Source organism: Homarus americanus, unplaced genomic scaffold, assembly GCF_018991925.1.
Source record: "Homarus americanus isolate GMGI-L3 unplaced genomic scaffold, GMGI_Hamer_2.0 scaffold2539, whole genome shotgun sequence".
Classification (NCBI taxonomy): domain Eukaryota; kingdom Metazoa; phylum Arthropoda; class Malacostraca; order Decapoda; family Nephropidae; genus Homarus; species Homarus americanus.
In genome coordinates this window covers 5,516,873-5,540,638 of record NW_024725489.1, presented here as the reverse complement: position 1 = coordinate 5,540,638, position 23,766 = coordinate 5,516,873, and the positions used below count along the sequence as shown (strand labels likewise).

The window sequence follows — 23,766 nt, the reverse complement described above, 5'->3', positions numbered from 1 at the left end:
CATCTAAAATTATTTCATCTGCAATGGTATTCTATGTTTCTTAACTAAATAAAATACTTTCAAAATCTGTTTTTCCTTTCATTACCTCCCTTTAAACACTGTAGTATCATCCTTACCACCAGCATGCGGTAATATCCAACACAAAAACAGAACCCAATACAATACAATCCTTTTACCTTCAGCTGTCTGCAAACACAATGGTTCACAGAAGGGGGAATTCCCTGTGTTGTTGAAGGCTCGCACTCTGGCTCGGTAGATGGAGTTGAAGTGCAAACCATCGATGGTGCAAACTGTCTCCCCTCCTGTGTACACTTCCTAAAAACAGTAAAAAATAAAAATAAATAGAATGAGCCATCAAGGCACAGTGGCTGGCATGTTTTGTGAGATGTGGCAACTGTGTTTGTTTACATTGTATTAAAACTCCCAGAATGGCTCCTAAGAAACCACACAATAATAGTCAGAATAAAGAAGCTAGAAGCATTCCACAATTGCCACTACTCACAAAACACACCAGCCACTGTACCATGTATAAGATGCAGGTGACTGTACATAATAAACTGAGTGACTATCCATGAAGAACACTCAACAGGGGGGACTCGAATCCATTTGTTCTTCCACCTTCATACACAACTCCTCTGTAGGGATCTAAAATAATGTTCCTCCTCTTGTATACTCCACTTATATGATGTACTGTACTGTATTAATACACTAGCCTCTGATCTCCTGCATGTTGTATTAATACAGTAGCTTCTGATCTCCTGCATGTTGTATTAATACACTAGCCTCTGATCTCCTGCATGTTGTATTAATACACTAGCCTCTGGTCTCCTGCATGTTGTATTAATACACTAGCCTCTGGTCTCCTGCATGTTGTATTAATACACTAGCCTCTGGTCTCCTGCATGTTGTATTAATACACTAGTCTCTGGTCTCCTGCATGTTGTATTAATACACTAGTCTCTGGTCTCCTGCATGTTGTATTAATACACTAGCCTCTGGTCTCCTGCATGTTGTATTAATACACTAGTCTCTGGTCTCCTGCATGTTGTATTAATACACTAGCCTATGTTGTATTAATATAGTATTAGGTATCTTAATGTTTAGTTATACAATAGCCTCTGATTTGTCTAAGTTGTATTAATTCAATAACATCCAGTCTGTTGGATGATTAAGAGAATACAATTACAGGTACTGTACACCTTTGCTGCTGACACATGACAACAGCATCTGATGTGTCACAACAAAGTGGTTCCCTCTATAATGACCTGATGCCTAATGCCAAAATAATTACTGTACCTGGATCATCAGTTGCAAACATAACACTGATGGAAGCACACAAGGTATTTACTTCCAAGTCAACTTTTATTGGTCACTCAACTCTGGGTTCACAGTTACAAGCAACATAATAATCATTGAAATTAAAAGGGTGTTGTCTTGCTGGTGGATAGTACCAATGTGGCATCATAATACACATCCATCTGGTCCAGCTCTTTGTTTCCATGTGGATGATGCAGGAAAACCAGACTAACACAATTATGGTATTGTTTATGCACTCTATGTACATTGTACTTTCCTACACTGTTGGAACATTACTAGATTACCTCACTAAAATGTCTTTGGGAGCTACTATACAGACAATATTATATGGTCTGCTGGATGTTGTAGTAATAAAGTAGACCGATCAGTTGGGTTGTGTATTAATGCAATAGCACCTGGTGTGTTATACATGCAGTATTAATACAATACTGTAGTACAGTACTGAATCTGTTGTATTAACTCAATAACTTTAGGTCTACTGAATATTGAAATTAATTCAGTAGCAGCTGGTGTGTTGGGTGTTGTATTACCCTGTGGTTTCTTTAGGTCTACTGACATAGTAGTTTCTTATAAACTATACTAATAGAGTACCTTTTGGATTCAGGTGTTACATTCATTCTAAATATTGTTGATTTTGGCAAACTATGTACAGTATACTGTACTGTAAGGTAACAGTTACCCAAAATGGATTAATACAACTAACCAGTTTCAAATATTAAATACTAAAACTTTAGAAACCTAATGTGATGCCTTTAATTGAAAGGCTTTTTTTCTGGTGTTTTATTAATACAATAGTGTCTATTCTCTGGCACTGTACATAATGTAGTACCTTCTGCCTTTGATACAAGTACTGTACTGTAGCACATCACCTCATCCACTCCTTAACTCACTACTGTCTGTATGTTTTGGCTTCACGTTCAGGATATGAAGAAACACGTGTGATGTTCCCACCTCCTGTACTAGTTTGGCTTTCTACACTTTTTGTACCAGATTATTTCCAACCATTCTTGACCCATCCCACAGAAGGAGAGGAGGAGGTATGATGGGAGACAGACAGGTAACACAGACACAATCTAACTCACCCTGAAGGGCCCATTGGAGCCATCATCTATCTCCAGGGTGTAGCCGGTGACACAGGAGGTGGGGTGAGGAGCCCAGGCGATGGTCACACTGTTGTTCTCGGCACTACACTCCTCTGGGATCATGGACGGGGTGCCGGGAGCTGCAAAAACGCAAGTTATCAACAAAAACTACCTGGGCTTTTGGGGAGACTGTCTCATAACATCTCTTATTAAAGTATAGTACGGTATTTCAGTATTCCATGTACGTTTGTGACCTACATATCAATTTAATAGGAGAGAAAAAACACTGTAATTACCTTAGAAGAAAAACTCAATACAGTACAATCAATCATAAGCTTATAATCATAGCCACACCCACTGCACTAAAGCTATCAGGTAGTTTATTAAAATATCATCAAATAATTTTCAAATAAAGTTATCCACATTAAAAAAAAGATCACTTCAACCAATACGATTTAATACACAGCCACCATCACACTAGCCATCCAAGTAATTAACTTAATATTGTCACACAACTTAAGCCATCATCCCACTAGCCTTTCAAGTAATTAATCTAATACTGTCACACAAGCTCCTCAGGTCTGCTTACCGCATTACTACATAACTAAGGGTGTAAAGGCCTGTAGAGCACCCATCACTTGTTCCTTTATGTCTGACAACTCACAAACACTTGAGAACCATGATGTGTGCAGCTCTACCTACAAGCACACACACCAAGAGAAGCATCACACATCATTTCTTCTGTAAAGTGTTATGGGGTCTGGGTATATAAGGTGACCTACCCAAATTAAAAGTGTTACCTTACTAAATGAACATGATCGGGTGGCCACCTTACTAAATAAACATGATTGGGTGGCTACCTTACTAAATAAACATGATTGGGTGGCCACCTTACTAAATAAACATGATTGGGTGGCCACCTTACTAAATAAACATGATTGGGTGGCCACCTTACTAAATAAACATGATCGGGTGGCCATCTTACTAAATAAACATGTTGGGTGGCCACCTTACTAAATAAACATGATTGGGTGGCCATCTTACTAAATAAACATGATTGGGTGGCCACCTTACTAAATAAACATGATTGGGTGGCCACCTTACTAAATAAATATGATTGGGTGGCCATCTTACTAAATAAACATGATTGGGTGGCCACCTTACTAAATAAACATGATTGGGTGGCCATCTTACTAAATAAACATGGTTGGGTGGCCACCTTACTAAATAAACATGATTGGGTAGCCATTTTACTAAATAAACATAGTTGGGTGGCCATTTCACTAAATAAACATGGTTGGGTGACTGTTGACAAAACATCAAATCAATTACAGTAATACCTGTATCCCCATTTGTAGTATAATCACATCAAACAATTATATAAGCTTCCACCAACAAGTAATAAAGGAATGGCTCTTTAGTGCTCACAAACCCTTCATGCCTTATGGTGATGCGGAATCCTACTTTTCATTAATGACCGACTAAATCCTACACTGACTGACTAAATCCTACACTGACTGACTAAATCCCCCACTGACTGACTAAATCCTACACTGACTGACTAAATCCTGCACTGACTGACTAAATCCTGCACTGACTGACTAAATCCTCCACTGACTGACTAAATCCTCCACTTACTAACTAAATCCTCCACTGACTGACTAAATCCTCCACTGACTGACTAAATCCTACACTGACTGACTAAATCCTCCACTGACTGACTAAATCCTCCACTGACTGACTAAATCCTACACTGACTGACTAAATCCTACACTGACTGACTAAATCCTACACTGACTGACTAAATCCTCCACTGACTGACTAAATCCTCCACTGACTGACTAAATCCTCCACTTTGTAAGAACATATCTGTGTATAATATTTGAAGTGTGTGTCCAGGAACAGCACAGGAAGGACAACATTACAATATGCTTTCTTTTCAGGCCTATGATGACACATAACATATTCTACAAGAACCTGACAAGAAAGACTGCAAGAGCTGCCATCAGGTGATCATGGCTAACATACACTAGTATACGTATGGCAATAAAATGATAATGATGATAATTATTCAGGTTCCCAAGACTGTAAAGGCGAGAGGATGATAACAATGCTTGAAACAACAACAAAAATTAATGAAGCTTATTATCTGCTGTTATGATAAGGGGGAAGAAACATCAGCTGTATCAGTGAAATAAATTACATCTCACTGATGCAAAAATCCAACAAATTGAAAGTCTAACCACATACTGTCATGTTTAACTGTACAGTATATAATAGAAACCTTCAAATTTTCCTTACAGTACTAGACACTGGCTCCATACAGGATACTAACTGCATAATCCTGCTATCAAGTTTGGGTGGGATGGAGATGAAGGTACAGACAGAAACATGCATGTGAATACCTGTACCAGCATGTACAGGACCATGAGGACCTAACAAACACTACCATGACCCTGAACTGGTCATCCACTGTGTTGGTGGTTAGTGATGATGACTGGATGACACATTTAAGTGGAGTGGGACTGAAGTTGATTGGGAGCCAAAACTGGATGAATGGAGTGAAGGCAGCAGCTGGGAAAGTCATCTCTCAATCAACCAGTGAGTTAGGGAACAGGGAGCTCTATCTCTCATTAGTTTTTATCATTGTTGGAGTAGTGTATTACTAACTTTGTCACACGATTAAAGACCTTCATTGTTGAAGCGTAGTAATAACATTACAACAACAACAGTTAGGAGACATTCACACAGCTTATTTGTGGGGATAGAATTTTTTGTGGAAACTTATAAGAGGGACCAAAAGTTCTGTGGTTTCAGGGCAGATTACGAGACAACACAACAGCTGGCCGCAGTCACTCATGAAATCAAACCTCAATTTGTATTTTTTATTGACCAAAGAGAATAATAACACAAGACATGAATAGATAGTTATAATAAAAACGAAAGAGAAAAAGACAAACCAATAAAACAGAAAAGTCCTGTAATATACTGTACCTCCTGCCTTAAATCCAAGGGTATTGGGTATAACAATGTGCAGGTAAACAATACTGGCAACACTATGGGATGCTGTACTATGTGTATAAGCCATAAAAGTTGTAACATATCTCATGTATAAAGCATGCCAATTCAATATTGCAGAATACCTCCCAGTCTGACTATACCAGTACATAGTAAAAATAAAGTGGAATACTATATGGTCTAATTTAATACTGTATCATAAACACCAGCACAGTAACTTTAGAAAATACAGTACGTACAGAAACTCAACACAATAATATTATTTCTCTGGTACAAGTTAAAGAGATTGGTGTAACTAGTTGAAGGGACACTGGTAGAGTCAGGTTGGGACACACACTACACCAACACAATGAAGCAAAACAACAAGAAGGTAACGTTTCCCCACCTGAGCCATCTGACTGTGGCTGAGTAACAACTGGGCCTAGGATAGCATGGAAGGAAAACCATTTTAACCTCTGTGTTGTATCAAATAACTAAAATACATACTCATGAAACAACTACTACCATTATGAGAGAACTACTGGGAGTCAAGTCACCCAATAGCAAGTGTTACTAAGTGGAGATATGTTAGTAATACTCTGTAACTTGTTAATATTATGGATGATACTTTCTTCAGTCAATACAGTAACTCATTTTACCAACATTAGTTTCATATTCTCAAGTGAAGAGCAAAACCTCTACTGTATATACTAGATAGCCATGACTCTTGACTCTGATGTTGTAATATTTAAGGAATGACCACAGCTGAATGCTTCCTCACATCAGGGGTTTCAAGTTGGTAAATGACACTGTTTTGGGAACCTGTATGTGTGTGTCAAGAGGACATTTACAGCATGTCTATAAACCTAAAAATAAGAGTCAGGCCAACAACTTTGAACTCATGAACTTACAGGTAAACAAGTACAAAAATTCAGGTGTTCGGGAGATATAGTCACTTATATCCCTAACACACCTATCTTTAGGCCCATAGACATATACATACACACACACACACACACACACACGTAAGTTCCCAAAACCATATCATAAAAACTTTGAAGACCATATTCCTATATATTTGAGAAAAAATAAATCTCATCACTTACGTTTGAGCTGGATGAAGGTGAGTTGCTGGATGGCAGTTAAGAGAGTTTTATCGTCCAGTGTCAGGTTGAAGACAGGAGGGACTCTAGGCTCCGGCACCATGGACTGCTCCCAGTCCCGAGTCATCGTACACACTCGCTCCTCTAAGATTTCCTGAGCCTGAGGAACACAGGAAAGGAGTGAAGACTTTTTGGGGTAAACTTTCTTTCTGGCACATGAAGAGAAGGTACAGTACACTCACTTCCTGGATTGGGGGGGGGAGGGGGTTGACTGGTTGTGTACTGGCCTAATAAATTGGACAGTAAAGTACCTCTCAGCCAGACACTAACTTTGTGATTTTGAACAAGCTGTAAATACACTACATCCACTTAAATATCTTGTACATCTCTCAAGTGTGAATCATCCACAACATAAGAGCAATACAAAACTCCACCTGAAAATACAATAAGATCCAAGACATAGATACAGGAAGATAATACAGTATTAGAGTGTACTGTACCTACCAGAAATCAAAACTAAAGTTACAAGAAAACTGTATTGAATAAATTACCAACTTATCTTGTAGTAGCGAACATAACCTGGCCAATTACCAAAACAAGTATTGTATGTAGGTAGTAGGTAGTAGGCAGCTACCAAACAGGGAGGTACTACTGCCTGGGAAGATATTGGAAGCATAATGTGTTGTCTAATGGTAGACCCTGAAGCCAAATGTGACCAAGTCCCAGGTTGATGATCTGACTTTCTGCCTCATTTACACACAATTGCAGGGTCTCAATTGTTTCTTTTACTTTGACAACACAACACACATAACGTACAGGGTATGTCGTTTCTCACTCTAGATTTATTTTTTATTTTTTTATTATTTATGGTTATTATTATTAGTGTTATTATTATTATTATTTTATTTATTATCATATTTATTAATTATCATTATTATTATTATTATTATTATTATTATTTTATTTATTATCATATTTATTAATTATCATTATTATTATTATTATTATTATTATTATTATTATTATTATTATTATCATATTTATTAATTATCATTATTATTATTATTATTATTATTATATTTTCGCCCTCCAGGTGGGATAATCCCCCTCCCCCCCCCCAAAAAAGTGGACACCCCAACACATACTGTAGAGGAAAACAAACATAACTACAGCATCTACAATGTTGTCTGCAGCTCCTATGACCTCCAGTATACTACAAGGGTAGAATACATTATGTAGACAGACCTTCAATAAACTGTACAAGTGAGGGTAAGAAGCATTAAGTAAACAGCTCATGAACCCATTTCTAAATCCATATCACAATACACAACACCTTGGAGCTCTTCTTCATTCACAGTAACATTTAGAGTTGCCGTGTAATAAATATATAAAGAACACAGAAAGAGATAAAACGACAATGCCTACAAGAAGAAATACGTCACCTTACACGTGTTTGGCATTAATTACCACCTAAAACGGCCATGAATGAGTAAATCAATGGTACAGTAGTTACTTTAATTCTGTAAGGCAAGTCTCAATACTATACAAGTTAGAATCATAATCCCTTTAACATTTAAATACTGTACAGTAATACAGTAAGTGGCAATAATCCCCTCCCAAAAACACAGAGTAATGCATGAACACCTTACCACAAGTGTTTAGAAAAAGTTCCATCCATGTTCTGTCATTTTTTCTCACTTTAATCTTCCATGTTGTATTACAGATCTGTGCTATTAACTCCTTCACTACAGGACGTTATTTGTGATATTTTATTTGGCTAACGAGAGATGATTGTATTCAGCTCAGATGGGGGCCTATACACAAGGGGTTAATACCATCCCACTTGGCTTCATAAACACCCACATCTCATAAAACCTACGGTAATACTTGATAATAAGAGACAATAACAGGTGCCTGGCTATATCCTATGATCAAAAGAGTCAGACCATCTTTCACTACACTGACTTAAGTATTGGAACCACTTGATAAACTCATACATTTAATAAAACAAAGGGTTAATTATGTGACTTGTTAACTGCAGTCCTCTATCATAATATTCAGGATTTAGCCAAGAAAATTTAGTATTCATTTCCGTAAAAAAAAATATTAAATAAATAAATACACAAATTAATAAAATAAATATATATAATTTTTAAATGCCATGACTGAGCAACCATTGAGAATTATCCTGCCTCTCACCTCCATGAATGATGCTGGGTCAGACTCCTTGAGAGCCTCGATACAGAAGTGGATGGTGGCCGTGGTAGACTGTAGGGTGTGGGTGTAGTCCTGTACTTGTTCTCTCAGTGCATGAACCTGTATCAAAGAGGATTTAGAGGGAATTATAAGACTTCACTTCCCTTCACCTCCTCCTTTACCACACGGCTCCTATATGTAACAGCATTTATATGTTCAGTGAGAGCATGTGGTAAGGAAGAACTCAATACAAATGATCATCTCTTGCTTAAAGGTCAACACTTGAAGTTTCTATAAAAATAATCACAGCTTTCATTAATGTCAACGATCACCTGAGGATAAACTAACTTCTGTGCAGGAAATATCGTACACAATAAAGACAATACAGTACAGTAGAATTTTTTATTATTACTCATCAGGCAGCTAATGTCATGAGCATAAAAAGTAAGAGCTAAGCTGTAGGAGCTACTGACCTTGGTATCTCGCTGTCTCCTGACCCAGTTGATGAGGTCAGTGCGGCGGCCCTGCAGTGCCTCCACCAGGGCATCCACCTGGGCCACTATCACTCCCTCTACTTCCCGACAGTTACCCTGCCAGTGTGACTTTGTTAATGGGCGGTTTCATTATGATGCAGCAAGTTATTTCACTCTATCTAACTTTAAGCATGATTTTGGGTTAACTATGTACACATTCTCAATATAGAGGCATTTGTTTAAGATTTTATATATGAGTATTTCTGACCTACAGTATGAGAAAACAAATCCAATACAAAACGTCTACACGAGAATGGTAATAACAGGTACACACGCTATTCAATATAATACAACAGCTTGTATCCAGATACAGCTTATCAATACAAACAAATGAAAGTAAAATACAGATTAAGTCACTCACGTGGACCTCATCTGAGAAAGTCTTTAGGGTGTGGATGAACTCTGTGGCAGCCCTCGCCTTCTCTGACAGCTGCTGCAGGGCCTGGGACAGCTCCGTCTGTGGACACAAACCACCTTGATTAGATAAATTGTACTGTACCTCTAATACACTTCCATCACAATTTACAATTCACAACATGTTGCTAACTCTTCCTGGAACTTAAAACTGGTGTGTGTGTGTGTGTGTGTGTGTGTGTGTGTGTGTGTGTGTGTGCGTGCGTGTGTGTGTGCATGTAGCTAGGAGTAAACAAACAAAAGTGACATGGGCGAGGAGTGAGGTGACTTATATTAACTAACAAGTCTTAACAATGGCTACACTATGGTTGGATTAGACTTGGTAAGGCAAGGGTTAAGTTAAGTTTTGGTTATAATAGGTTAAAACAGGTTGTTATGTTTGGTTAGGTTAGCATTAGGGTGTTGAATCATGAGGTGAAATAAGTAGATGATCCTAATCTTCACAATAACTAATGTCTAATACGATTTCATGTAATTAAACAAGTAAAGGTATAATTCACACAGTTTTTTGTGTATAAGTCAATTTTGTATAGTTTATAATAGAGAGTAAACTGTGTACTATACTTTCTTGTATTAAATGTTACAGGAGTGGGAGGTCTTCTTTCCTGGAGTGGGTTACGAATCTCTCCACAACCTAACCCATAATTTTGCAGTGGGATCCAACCACACACTGACCACCAACCATCACTGTACTGTACCACCTTGTTCCTCTCTCTCTCTCTCTCTCTCTCTGTCTCTCTCTCTCTCTCATACATACAGATAATACAGTACTGTATAACCAACAAACAAATGTAAATACTAATATATGTACTGTACTGGAAAATACTGTACTATAAATACCGGTACATTTACATTACCATAATTACTAGAATATCGTACTTATATTCCTGTACGTATTACTGTACTATACACAGATGACTTGACGGACATACTATACAAACACTATGCAGGTAAATAATAAAGGAATTGTAAAGTTGTTTTTAAATCAGTAAACCACACCTGAATTAATCAAGATCTAGAGGTAATTTTTAACACCTGTGAACCTGAGCCTGGGTTACCTTAGTACAGGAATAACTTAACCTATTACTTAAAGAAACCTTAATTTTTTTTAAGTTCACTGAGGAAGAAAATTTGAGGGGAATATAAATGCTAGTACTGTACACAACAATTCTGTCCAATAGAAAATAATGCATGTACAGGTATTAACTACATGTACCAATTCATATTTTCCTTCCTGATTGGATTGGACTATATTCATTGAAACGAGCATTTAAACTTAACCCCTCCAAATACATTATTACACCTGTAGCCATTCTAAACATTTATCAACGTGTTTTATCAATGTGTATCTATGCGAGGAACTTCTGGCTGAGACAACCTTCAACAATGAATAAAAATAATAATAATAATAATAATAATAATAATAATAATAATAATAATAATAATAATAATAATAATAATAATAAGGATGACTACACTGTGAATGGCCCAAGTGTTGTAATTACTTTTCCATGTTTACTGAGAATAAAAGGACCATTCATATATACTGTATATATATATATATATATATATATATATATATATATATATATATATATATATATATATATATATATATATATATATATTCCTACACTATTATCACGTTGTCTTTTACATTGTAGTATATCATTATTATTATTGTTGTTGTTAGGAGCATTATTATGGTTATTAAACACACACAGTAGTTTCTTCACGCCTGTCTCCTGCCTCCCCCCAGTCAACACAGCCAGCGGGGTCTCTCTTCCTCTCTCTCTCTCTGTAGTCTCTCAGCACACCAGGTGACCAGACCACAGGGAGCCACGCCTGAACATAGTCTGGTGGTAACATTCACATTACCTGCTTCCTTCCTGTTTCCTTTCCTACCTCTCCTCCTCTCTCCTTCCTTTCCTAACCTCCATCCCTACCCCCCCCTCTCCTATAATCCTTACTATTACATCCCATCTCTTCCCTTACCCCCCTTTCCCTCCCATCACCCCTTCCTACCACCCTTGTACCTCCCCTTCCACCACCCTTCTCCTTCCCCACCCTCCAGCCACCCTCCCAGACGCTGACCAGTAGTGTTCACAGACTGGTACAAGCGTTACGGCACTCAAGTACAGTATAACTACACTACATGGGTCACACGGCATAATTTCCCGTATGTGAAATTATGATAACATTTCTGTTTCATTTAACTTACGGTCCGGCGAGTTGCGTATTTGAACCGCTATGTTTAGTTATCGTGTGCTTTACAGTGGACAATGTCGTAATTCGGGCAAATGTGTAAAAAATGGGGTTACTTCTAAATTAAACCTAACCTTAGTTGACAAGAAAACCAAGTAACCGACGCCAGGGGCCGCACTAACCTAACCAAAGAAACATATTAGCCTTACCAGTTCTAGTCGGGGACCCATCAGCATATTAAATGGAAAACTTTTACTTTGACATGGCGTAATTTTTGGGTTTCTTGTGGACGTGAGAGAAGCCGCTGCATATTATTATTTCAGCCATTCACTTCTTTCCACGTCTTCGTTATTACACTCTTGTGCGTTAACTGCCCTATCTTTAATACCTCAGCACCAGAAATGTCTCTTTAAACCACTTCAGTCGGGCTAACTCTTACCTCTATCGTCTCAACATGCTCTTTATAGTTGATATAAACAAGTATATATGCAGACATAAATTACTTAACGAGACGATGATAAAACACAAGTAAACACAAATATTAAACCTCCTCACCGCATTGTCAGGACTCGACTCTCGACACTTAACAGCCAAATCAACTTTTCAACATCACCAACACCAATTTTACCTCATACACTTGCCCAACTAATTTACGTCACATATTCCCTAATCATATTAATTTGTTCTGGATAATTGTGAAATGTTGCTATACCGGGGCGCCGATTTTCTGTCTCCCAGAATATAATATTGTATTTTCGTTCGTTATTCTCCTGTTGAAGTTTGTATGCTTCTCTATAAGAACTATTTATAAAATGTGTTATATCTGGCAGTAAGGTGATATTTTAACAGTATACTTAATGGTTTGATATGTTCAAGTGGGAGTAACTCGACCTGGTTCCTGCTGCCTGTTTACCTTAGATATCGTTTACTCTATGCAAACGACACTAGAACCAATCTATACATACGACACTAGGAACCAATCTATACATACAAAGCTAAGTACACAGTAGAACATATTGGACCGTTTTTTCATTCTATATTTTGGTGCGTCTGTAATGTGTGAGTTATTTTTGTTTGTTTGTTATTTGTTTTGGGCTATTATTATTATTATTTATATTATTATTATTATTATTATTATTATTATTTATTTTTATTTATTTTATTATTATTATTATTATTATTTTATTTATTATTATTTATTTTATTATTATTATTATTATTATTATTATTATTATTATTATTAATTATTATTATTATTGTTATTAATTATTATTATTATTAATTATTATTATTTATTTTTATTATTATTATTATTATTATTATTATTATTATTTATTATCTTTTATTATTATTATTATTATTATTATTACTATTATTACTATTGTTATTATTGTTATTATTATTATTATTTATTTATTATTACTATTGTTATTGATGTTATTATTATCGTCATCATTTAAAGTCACAAACCTTTTCACAAGGCTGTTACCTCCACCAAGCCTTCACATTACCATAAATTTACGTTGGGTATTACAGCTTGACCTCTGACCTTAGTGACCGAGGAACCCAGCCCTCTTCTTTTGTGGTTATTGTTATTGTTATTATTATTGTTATTGCTGTTATTATTATTGTTGTTATATTTCGAGTATTATTTATTTTTATCATTATCACCACTGTCGTTATTAACTATTATTATTATTATTATTACAGCAGGCGCGGAACACAGGAAAAGATTCTCAAATAATTCTTAAGTTTAATTTTCCTCCTACCTGTAGAAGTGAGAACACATACACCTGGCCCACCTAACCTCTCCCCACCTCACAAGATAACAAGGGCTTATCTTTGTATTATTTAACCTGGGTGGCTTATACGTCCTCTTACCTCACACTACTACCACCAGACTGTCCCCCTTTACGTGATGTCAGTCCCCCTCCCCCCTTTCATTTCCTCCTCCCTCATTGCGTCCCTTTCCCTTCTCCTCCAACCCTCTTCCCCTCTCTTCTTTCCTCCTCCCTCCATCCTCTCTCCTCCTCTTTCTCCCTCTCTCCCTCTCCCTCCAGCACCCTTCCTCTCTCTCCCCCACCACGCCTCTCATTCTTATAATAACCTTTCCCACTCACCTAGTGTCTCCCCTCTCCAGTACCTCACCTCCCCCTTCTCTCCTTCAACCCGGAAATATCAGCTGGTGAGTGGGCGGGGGAGAGAGAGAGAGATGAATACCAGATAGTGAAATAGAGATCAGGGAGGAGGAGGGAGGAGGAGGGAGAGACAGAAGGTGGTAATGGGAAATAGGGGTCGACAGGAGAGGTGCTGGGTGGGGAGGAGGAGGAGGAAGGTGAGGGGAGGAAGGTGAGGGGGAGGGAGGAGATGAGGAAAGGAGTGGTGTGTAGGTTAGTGTGGAGTGGAAGAGGTGATGAGGTAGGTGGGTTGGGGGTGGGGTGTGTGGGTGGGAAAGGGTGTGGGTGGGGTGGGTGGGTGGTGGGGTGGGGAGCAGAAATGGCGCTCACACCTTCAGCTCAGGCAAGTTTTCACTATTCATTCTCTTCCTGGTTGTAAGCATTCCTCTCTTCCGTCAGCTGTGTCTGTCTGTCTATTTATCGATCAGTTTGTCTGTCTATCTATCTATCTATCTATGGGTCAATCTGTACACCTGCCTGATCGTTAACTACCTGTGTGCGTGTGTGTATCAGACAGGTAATCAACAACGATTCTCAAAGGTTCTTAAGTTAAATTTCCCTCGTAACTAAAGACGTCAGTACGTATCTAACTGACCCTCTTATATTAACACAAACATCAACGGTTAAATGGTATTAAAATTATCCTACTCAAAATACAGTTTATAATAAGCTTTGTTAATATCTTAGTGAAAAATTAATTAAATTTTAATTGTTTGAGACTTTAAGACGCAAGATCCGGATTCATAAGTCAACCAAGGCGCGTTCGTTGGCGTCGTATCCGTCTAATGTCAACAAAGCCAAACAATAACACGGGGAGACGCCTGCAGGTGCGTGACTGGCAGGAGGACATTACATTACATTGGTCGCAAATATATTATATACCTTGGTGTATTCGTGCCTTCAGGAGACCACAAGACATAACCAAAAATAAAACCATCTTTTTCAATTTTTCATCCCAAAGAATTCAGCCGGAAAAAAAAAATATTACCAAAATAGAGTCGAGGTTAATCAGTGTTACAGAATTTAATGAGTTGTTTTCAAAATATAATTAAATTTACTCTAACAATAAGGCATTTCATTATTTATTTCGTTTAATTTTATATTCATATCATTTTATTTATAATCAATAAATTTAACTTTTTATTCACGTTTAAAATTGTAATATGAATGTTATATTTCAATTAATGTTTTTTCTGAAGTCTTTATAAGTCTGGGGCTGAGTTTCGAATAAATAAATAAATAAATAAATACAAATGATAAACAAATAAAAGGAACAAAGAGGAAAATAACTAAAAAAACAATGCAAAATAAACAGACTATTTACGTAAACTCACTTCACAAACAAACACACAACAACGCTACCTTGAGCATTAACTTCCACCACCCCTGCCCCCCTCCCCCACCCCACCTCCCCCCCACCTGCCCCTCCCCCAAGACCACACAGACCCCCCCAGCCCCCACATCAGGACCACACCCACGTATCCATTCCAGGTGAGGACAAGACGCACCAGCTGTAAGACTCAGGTATATATCCTCTTGGAAGCTCGCTGGTTCCTGGTGCTGTCACCACACACACACACCAGCTGTCATCACACACACACACACACAACCAGCTACCACACACACACCAGCTGTCACCACACACACACACACCATACCACACACACACACACACACCAGCTGTCACCACACACACACACACACCGTCACCACACACACACACACCACAGCTGTCACTACATACACACACACCACAGTGTCACCATATACACACACACACACCAGCTGTCACCACACACACACACACACACACACACACATACATCAGCTGTCACACACACACACACACCGTCACCACACACACACACACACTCCACACACCAGCTGTCACCACACACACACACCAGCTGTCACCACACCAACACACACACACCAGCTGTCACCACACACACACACCAGCTACCACACACACATACACACACACACACACAGCTGTCACCCCCCCACACACACAGCCACCACACACACACATACACACACACACACCAGCTGTCACCACACACACACACACCAGCTGTCACCAAACACACACACACCCCAGCTGTCACCACACACACACACCAGCTGTCACCACACACACACACACACACACACACACACACACACACAGCGTCACCACACACACACACACCGCACCACACACACACACACCACTCCAGCCATCACCACCACACACACACACCAGCTGTCACCACACACACACACACCGCACCACACACACACACACACCAGCTTTCACACACACACACACAGCTGTCACCACACACACACCAGCTTCACCACATACACCAGCTGTCACCACACACACACACACACACCAGCTGTCACCACACACACACACACACACACACACACACACACACACACACACACACACACACACACTGACCATCACCACGACCTCATCTGCAAATGGTAAGAAGCTTCTACACCATCCCCTGACACCGGCTCCTACTACCACCTGAGATCCTCGTCCGAGAATTGCTGTTTCGACACCACAACCGCATCCAGCCCATACGTGCACGAACTGATCGCTATAAGAACAGCCCAGTCCCAACCATTGTAAAAATTATCAATAACTTGTAATAAATCAGTGTATTCACTCCCAGTAAACACTACTCCTTACACTGTCACTATGTTGAAATGAACTGTAGTTTGAGCTTTTCCCCATCTAGTTATTATATGTCTTATTTGTATCACTTATGTTACTTGTATATTATTTGTAATTCGTAACCCATTCCCCAAATATGTAACTGTATATTTTCAGCCTTCTGGCTGCCAAGCTCTTTCAATAAACAGTTAATTATTATTATTATTATTATTACACACACACACACTCACAGTTTGATGATGCTGGATGACCTCACCTGACCCCGATTATCTCTACATGGCCCCAGTTGACCTCCAGTTGAGCTGCCTCAACCTAACCTAACCCCAATTAAGTGTCTAACCTCAGAGTGTTATGAAGGACTTGAGGGATCACCTACCACCATCATCTACCACAACTACCACCATCACCTACCACAACTACCACCATCACTCACCACCAACTACCACCATCACCACCATAATCTACCGCAATCATACCACCATCACCTACCACAACCATCACCATCACCACCATAATTCACCGCAACTACCACCATCACCTACCACAACTACCAACCTCACCACCATAACCTACCGCAACTACCACCATCACCTACCACAACCATCACCATCACCACCATAACCTGCCACAACTACCAACCTCACCACCATAATCTACCGCAACTACCACCATCACCTACCACAACTACCACCATCACCACCATAACCTACCGCAACTACCACCATCACCTACCACAACTACCACCATCACCTACCACAACTACCACCATCACCTACCACAACTACCACCAACACCTCTCTCCTAACACCACCACCACCTATTTTAGTACAGTACAGAGGGATAACCTTTGGACACTAAATAATTAGACTTGTAAACACTTTCTGTAACCATCTTCCTGTATCGAGAGTTCATATCGGAGGGTGGCAGATCCTGGGTGGGGGGGGGAGGTGGCACTCCCCGCTCTGCCCCCCCCCATAGCCAATATAGTAGAGGGTCTTACTATAGATGAGGGCCTCTAAAATGTTTTAAGAATTATGTTTTTGAGTGGCTTCAGGTAACATCCAAGAGCATGATTCGTTACCTTCACTAGCAAAATGTACACTATTGATTTTGGGTTTTAAATTAGGCCCTGACACCACGATCACCAACCATATCACCATCACACCACGATCACCAACCACTATCACCATCACCACCAGTCACCACCACTATCACCATCACCACCACCATCACCAACCAGTATCACCATCACCACCACCATCACCACCACCATCACCACCACTATCACCATCACCACCACAATCACCACCACTATCACCATCACCACCACGATCACCAACCCAGTATCACCATCACCACCACGATCACCAACCAGTATCACCATCACCACCACGATCACCACCCATATCACCATCACCACCACGATCACCACCACTATCACCATCACCACCATGATCACCACCACTACCACTCACCACCACCACAGTGCCTAGCCACCCCACCTGCAAACAGAGTGATACTGGGTAACTATGCAAATACCCACCCAGAACAGCCCCCACCAACGGCAATAAACTACCCCAGGATATTTTCCCCAACCAGACTTAAAGAATCCTTCCTGGGCCTCCTTAATCCTGTGAGTGTGTGTGTGTGTGTGTGTGTGTGTGTGTGTGTGTGTGTGTGTGTGTGTGTGTGTGTGTGTGTGAGTGTGTGTGTGTGTGTGTGGGTCCCATAAAATCCTTTAATGCTCTCTTTTCAATTCTACTCCAATCTTTGTTTTCTCTCCTATTTCTACCATCTCCCTCACCCTCCTTCTTCCTCCTCCCCTTCCCTCACCCTCCTTCCTCCCTCCTCCCCCACCCTCCTTCCTCCTCCCCTACCCCCTCACCCTCCTTCCTCCTCCCCTCTTCCCTCACCCTCCTTCCTCCTCCCTTCCCTCACCTCTTCCTCCTCCCCTCCTTCCTCCTCCCTCTACCTCCCCTCTCCTTCCTTCCTTTCCTCCCCCTCACCTCCTCCTCCCCTTTCCCCCCCTCACTCCTTCCTCCTCCCCTTCCCCTTCACCCTCCTTCCTCCTCCCCTTCCCCCCCTCACCTCCTTCCTCCCTTCCTTCCCCCTCGCCTCCTCCTCCCCTTCCCCTTCACTCCTTCCTCCTCCCCCTCACCTCCTTCCTTCCTTCCCTACCCCCTCACCCTCCTTCCTCCCTCCCCTTTCCCCTCACCCTCCCTTCCTCCTCCCCTTCCTCCTTCCTTCCTCCCCTTCCCCTCACTCCTTCCCTTCCTCCTCCCTTTCCCCCTCACTCCTCCTTCCTCCTCCCTTCCCCCCCTCACCCTCCTTCCTCCTCCCTCCTTCCCTCACCCCTCCCCTTCCTCCTCCCCTTCCCCTCACCCTCCTTCCTCCCTCCCCTTCCCCCTCACCCTCCTTCCTCCTCCTCTTCCCCTCACCCTCCCTTCCTCCCTCCTCACCCCCTCACCTCCTTCCTCTCCTCTTCCCCTCACCCTCCTTCCTCCTCCCCTTCCCCTCACCTCCTTCCTCCTCCCTTCCCCCTCACCTCCTCTTCCTCCTCCCTCCACTCCCTCCTTCTTCCTCCTCCCTTCCCCCTCACCTCCTTCCTCCTCCCCTTCCCTCACCTCCTTCCTCCTCCCTACCCTCACCTCCTTCCTCCTCCTCTCACCTTCTCCTCCTCCCTTCCCCTCACCTCCTTCCTCCTCCCTTCCTCACCTCCTCTTCCTTTTCCTTCCTCACCTCCTTCCTCACTCCCTCCTCCCTCCCTCCTTCAAATACACAAAATTAAAACAAGTAAAACAAATGAATAAACAAACAAACAAAACAAACATAAACGAAAGAGTTTCCGGTTATTCATCCCCAACAGGAAAAGGGGGGAGGGAGGGGAGGGGGAGGAGGGGAGGAGGAAGGAGGGGAAGGAAAGGGGGAAGGGGTAGGAGGAGGAGGAGAGGAGGAGGAGGATTTCCGACACCGGATTATCCAGTACCGGCAGAAACCGGTCCCGGATTACACGACCACCCCCTTACCGGTAACAGTCCACTCCAGTTAATAAGACAGTCGAGACCGATATTAATACAGGTGACACTAACATTACAAATTCGGATAAAATCATTTACTCCGGTTAATGTGAATGGAATCCGATATAAAGACTAGAGGGGTTAAATAACACCATCGACTCCGGATAAAGTTATAGTGGAATCCGGTTAATTGAAGGTGAAAATCCGTTTATTAGTGTATGAAAATCGTACTGATGAATTAAATCCGGTAAGTAATAGTTAGCTTCGGTTAATGAGACTATGGGAGCTGATTGGGATATATACATACATACATACATACATACATACATACATACATACACAAACACCCACACTCAATCCCTCCACACACACACACACACACACACACACACACACACACACACACACACACACACACACACACACACACACTCGTCCGGAAACCAACAACTAAAAGGTCAAAGGTCACCCCCAGGTCACGTTCACACCCTCCATCGTGACCTTAATAAACATGATATATATTTACGAGAGACGTGATAAACAACAGGATATAGTGAACACCGTGATAAACCACAGGCACTGAGGGACAAACAATGATAAATGAGAGAAAATAGAGAAAGTGGAGAAAATGGAGGAAAAATAAAGAAATGAAGAGAAAGTGAAGAAATGGGAGGAAATTAAAGAAACAGGAGAAAATGGAGGAAAATTAAGAAAATGGAGGAAATGAAGAAAATGGAGGAAAATAAAGCAAATGGAGGAAAAATAAAGAAAACGGAGAGAAAATGGAGGAAAAACAGAATAACTATCCCTGTACAGTATAATAAGACAGCCTGTAAGTAATGCAGGTCACCTCAGCCTGTACCAGTGGAATTACTGATACATAAATCCAGGTATTATAAATCAATCTTACCAGCCACACCGTTATGTCTCGTGACCCGACCTGACCTCTCTTCTCTCTCTCTCTCTTCTCTGTCTGTCTGTCTGTTCTCAGCTGTAATAGAAGAGAAGCAGTGGACAGAAAATAGAAAGGTGGGCAGGAGAGAGAGAGAGAGAGAGAGAGAGAGAGAGAGAGAGAGAGAGAGAGAGAGAGAGAGAGAGAGGGGGAGAGAGAGAGAGAGAGAGAGAGAGAGAGAGAGAGAGAGAGAGAGAGAGAGAGAGGGAGAGAGAGAGAGAGAGAGAGAGAGAGAGAGAGAGAGGGAGAGAGAGAGGGAGAGAGAGAGAGAGAGAGGGAGAGAGAGAGAGAGAGAGAGAGAGAGAGAGAGAGAGAGAGAGAGAGGAGAGAGGGAGAGAGAGAGAGAGAGGGAGAGGAGAGAGAGAGAGAGAGAGGAGAGAGAGAGAGAGGAGGAGAGAGAGAGAGAGAGAGAGAGAGAGAGAGAGGGAGAGAGAGAGAGAGAGAGAGAGAGAGAGGGAGAGAGAGAGAGAGAGAGAGAGAGAGAGAGAGAGAGAGAGAGAGGGAGAGAGAGAGAGAGAGAGAGAGAGAGAGAGAGAGAGAGAGAGAGAGAGAGAGAGAGAGAGAGGGGAGAGAGAGGGAGAGAGAGAGGGAGAGAGGGGAGAGAGAGAGGGAGAGGGAGAGAGAGGGGAGAGAGAGAGAGGGAGAGAGAGAGAGAGAGAGAGAGAGAGAGGGAGAGAGAGGGGAGAAAGAGAGAGAGAGAGAGAGAGAGAGAGAGAGAGAGAGAGAGAGAGAGAGAGGAGAGAGAGAGAGAGGGAGAGAGAGAGAGAGAGAGAGAGAGAGAGAGAGAGAGAGAGAGAGAGAGAGAGAGAGAGAGAGAGAGAGAGAGAGAGAGAGGGAGAGGGAAAGAGGAGGAGAGAGAGAGAGAGGAGAGAGAGAGAGAGAGAGAGAGAGAGGAGAGAGAGAGAGAGAGAGAGAGAGAGAGAGAGAGAGAGAGAGAGAGGAGAGAGGGAGAGAGGAGGGAGAAGAGGGAGGGAGAGAGAGAGAGAGAGAGAGAGAGAGAGAGAGAGAGAGAGAGAGAGAGAGAGAGAGAGAGAGAGAGAGAGAGAGAGAGAGAGAGAGAGAGAGAGAGAGGGAGAGAGAGAGGGAGAGAGAGAGAGAGGCATACGAATCTCTCCCTCCCATCTCACAATCGCAGTTCTTCTCCCTTCCTTCCTCCTCTTCCGTCCGGGTGTTGAGCCAATCCTCTCATTTGTAATTCCAGGCAGTAATGTTCTGTTTCATTGTGTGGAAGGGGGGCCGTCCCGTGCTGTGGAAGGGGGGCCGTCCTGTGCTGTGGAGGGGGTGTCCCGGCTGTGGGGGGGGCGGTCCTGTGCTGTGGAAGGGGGGTCCCTGTGCGAAGGGGGGCGTCCTGTGCTGTGGAAGGGGGGCCGTCCTGTGCGGAAGGGGGCCGTCCTGTGCTGTGGAAGGGGGGCCGTCCTGTGCTGTGGAAGGGGGCCGTCCTGTGCTGTGGAAGGGGGGCGTCCTGTGCCGTGGAAGGGGGGCCGTCCCATGCTGTGAAGGGGGCCGTCCTGTGCTGTGGAAGGGGGCCGTCCTGTGCCGTGGAAGGGGGCCGTCCTGTGCTGTGGAAGGGGGGGCCGTCCCTGTGCCGTGGAAGGGGGCCGTCCTGTGCTGTGGAAGGGGGCCGTCCTGTGCTGTGGAAGGGGGCCGTCCTGTGTTGTGGAAGGGGCCGTCCCTGTGTTGTGGAAGGGGCCGTCCGTGCTGTGGAAGGGGGCCGTCCTGTGCCGAAGGGGGGGTCCCTGTGCCGGAAGGGGGGCCGTCCCGTGCTGTGAAGGGGGGGTCCCGTGCCGTGGAGGGGGGGCGTCCGTGCTGGGAAGGCCGTCCTGTGCTGTGGAAGGGGGGGCCGTCCTGCAGGGAAGGGGGCCGTCCTGCCGAAGGGGGGCCGTCCGTGTTGTGAAGGGGCCGTCCTGCGTGTGGGAAGGGGGGCCGTCCCGGTGTTGTGGAAGGGGCCGTCCCGTGCCGTGGAAGGGGGGCCGTCCTGTGTTGTGGAAGGGGGCCGTCCGTGCTGTGGAAGGGGGGGCCGTCCGTACCGTGGAAGGGGGCCGTCCTGTGCCGTGGAAGGGGGCCGTCCCGTGCTGTGGAAGGGGTGTCCTGCCAGAAGGGGGCCGTCCTGTGCTGTGGAAGGGGGGCCGTCCTGTGCTGTGGAAGGGGGCGTCCTGTGCCGTGGAAGGGGGCCGTCCTGTGTCGGGGAAGGGGGCCGTCCTGTGCTGTGGAGGGGGGCCGTCCTGTGCTGTGGAAGGGGCCGTCCCGTGCTGTGGAAGGGGGCCGTCCCGTGCTGTGGAAGGGGCCGTCGGGTGCCGTGAAGGGGGCCGTCCTGTGCTGTGGAAGGGGGCCGTCCTGGTGCCGTGGAAGGGGGCGTCCTGTGCTGTGAAGGGGCCGTCCCGCCGTGGAAGGGGGGGCCGTCCCAGGTTGTAGGGGCCGGTCCCTGTGCTGGAAGTCCCTGTACCGTGAAGGGGCCCGTGCCGGAAGGGGGGGCCGTCCCTGCGCTGTGAAGGGGGCCGTCCTGTGCCGTGGAAGGGGGGGGTCCCGTGCTGTGGAAGGGGGGCCGTTCCGTGTCGGAAGGGGGCCGTCCTGTGCTGTGGAAGGGGGCCGTCCTGTGCCGTGGAAGGGGCCGTCCTGTGCTGTGGAAGGGGGGCTGTCCCGTGCTGTGGAAGGGCCGGGGGAAGGGGTCCCAGGCTAGGGAGGCCGTCCGTGCCGTGAAGGGGCGTCCCTGTGCCGTGGAAGAGGGGCCGTCCTGTGCCTGAAGAGGGGCTGTCCTGTGCCGTGGAAGGGGCCGTCCCGTGCCGTGGAAGGGGGCCGTCCTGTCGGAAGAGGGGCCGTCCTGTGCTGTGGAAGGGGCCGTCCTGCGCTGGAGGGGGGCCGTCCCGTGCTGTGAAGAGGGGCCGTCCTGTGCCGGGAAGAGGGGTCGTCCTGTGCCGTGGAAGAGGGGCCGTCCCGTGCCGTGGAAGAGAAACACCATAAAAGTTTGCAGCTATGAGATTAGTGGATGATTCTGTCCACGAGCCATAACTGTGCACCACAACGCTACAACAAAGACCAAGGCTATAACTGTGTACCACAACGCCACAACAAAGTCCAAGGCCATAACTGTGCAACACAACGCCA

The 23,766-nt window shown here is 43.4% G+C and overlaps 1 protein-coding gene across 2 annotated transcripts in view; it reads right to left on the bottom strand.

Moving 5' to 3' along the window:
* The window catches only part of LOC121865048 (E3 ubiquitin-protein ligase TRIM9-like), a 45,273-nt gene that overhangs the window by 14,004 nt on the left and 7,503 nt on the right, over window positions 1–23,766 (bottom strand). Inside the window, exons 2-8 of one of the 2 annotated variants that reach the window (XM_042364376.1) lie at window positions 9,590–9,685; window positions 9,169–9,285; window positions 8,699–8,815; window positions 6,503–6,659; window positions 5,803–5,838; window positions 2,400–2,539; window positions 177–315 (exon numbers count right to left, since the gene is read on the bottom strand). In XM_042364376.1, the coding sequence (XP_042220310.1) occupies window positions 177–315; window positions 2,400–2,539; window positions 5,803–5,838; window positions 6,503–6,659; window positions 8,699–8,815; window positions 9,169–9,285; window positions 9,590–9,685 (802 nt within the window). The remainder of the gene's footprint in view (window positions 1–176; window positions 316–2,399; window positions 2,540–5,802; window positions 5,839–6,502; window positions 6,660–8,698; window positions 8,816–9,168; window positions 9,286–9,589; window positions 9,686–23,766) is intronic. The other variant, XM_042364377.1, reaches the window with a different exon arrangement.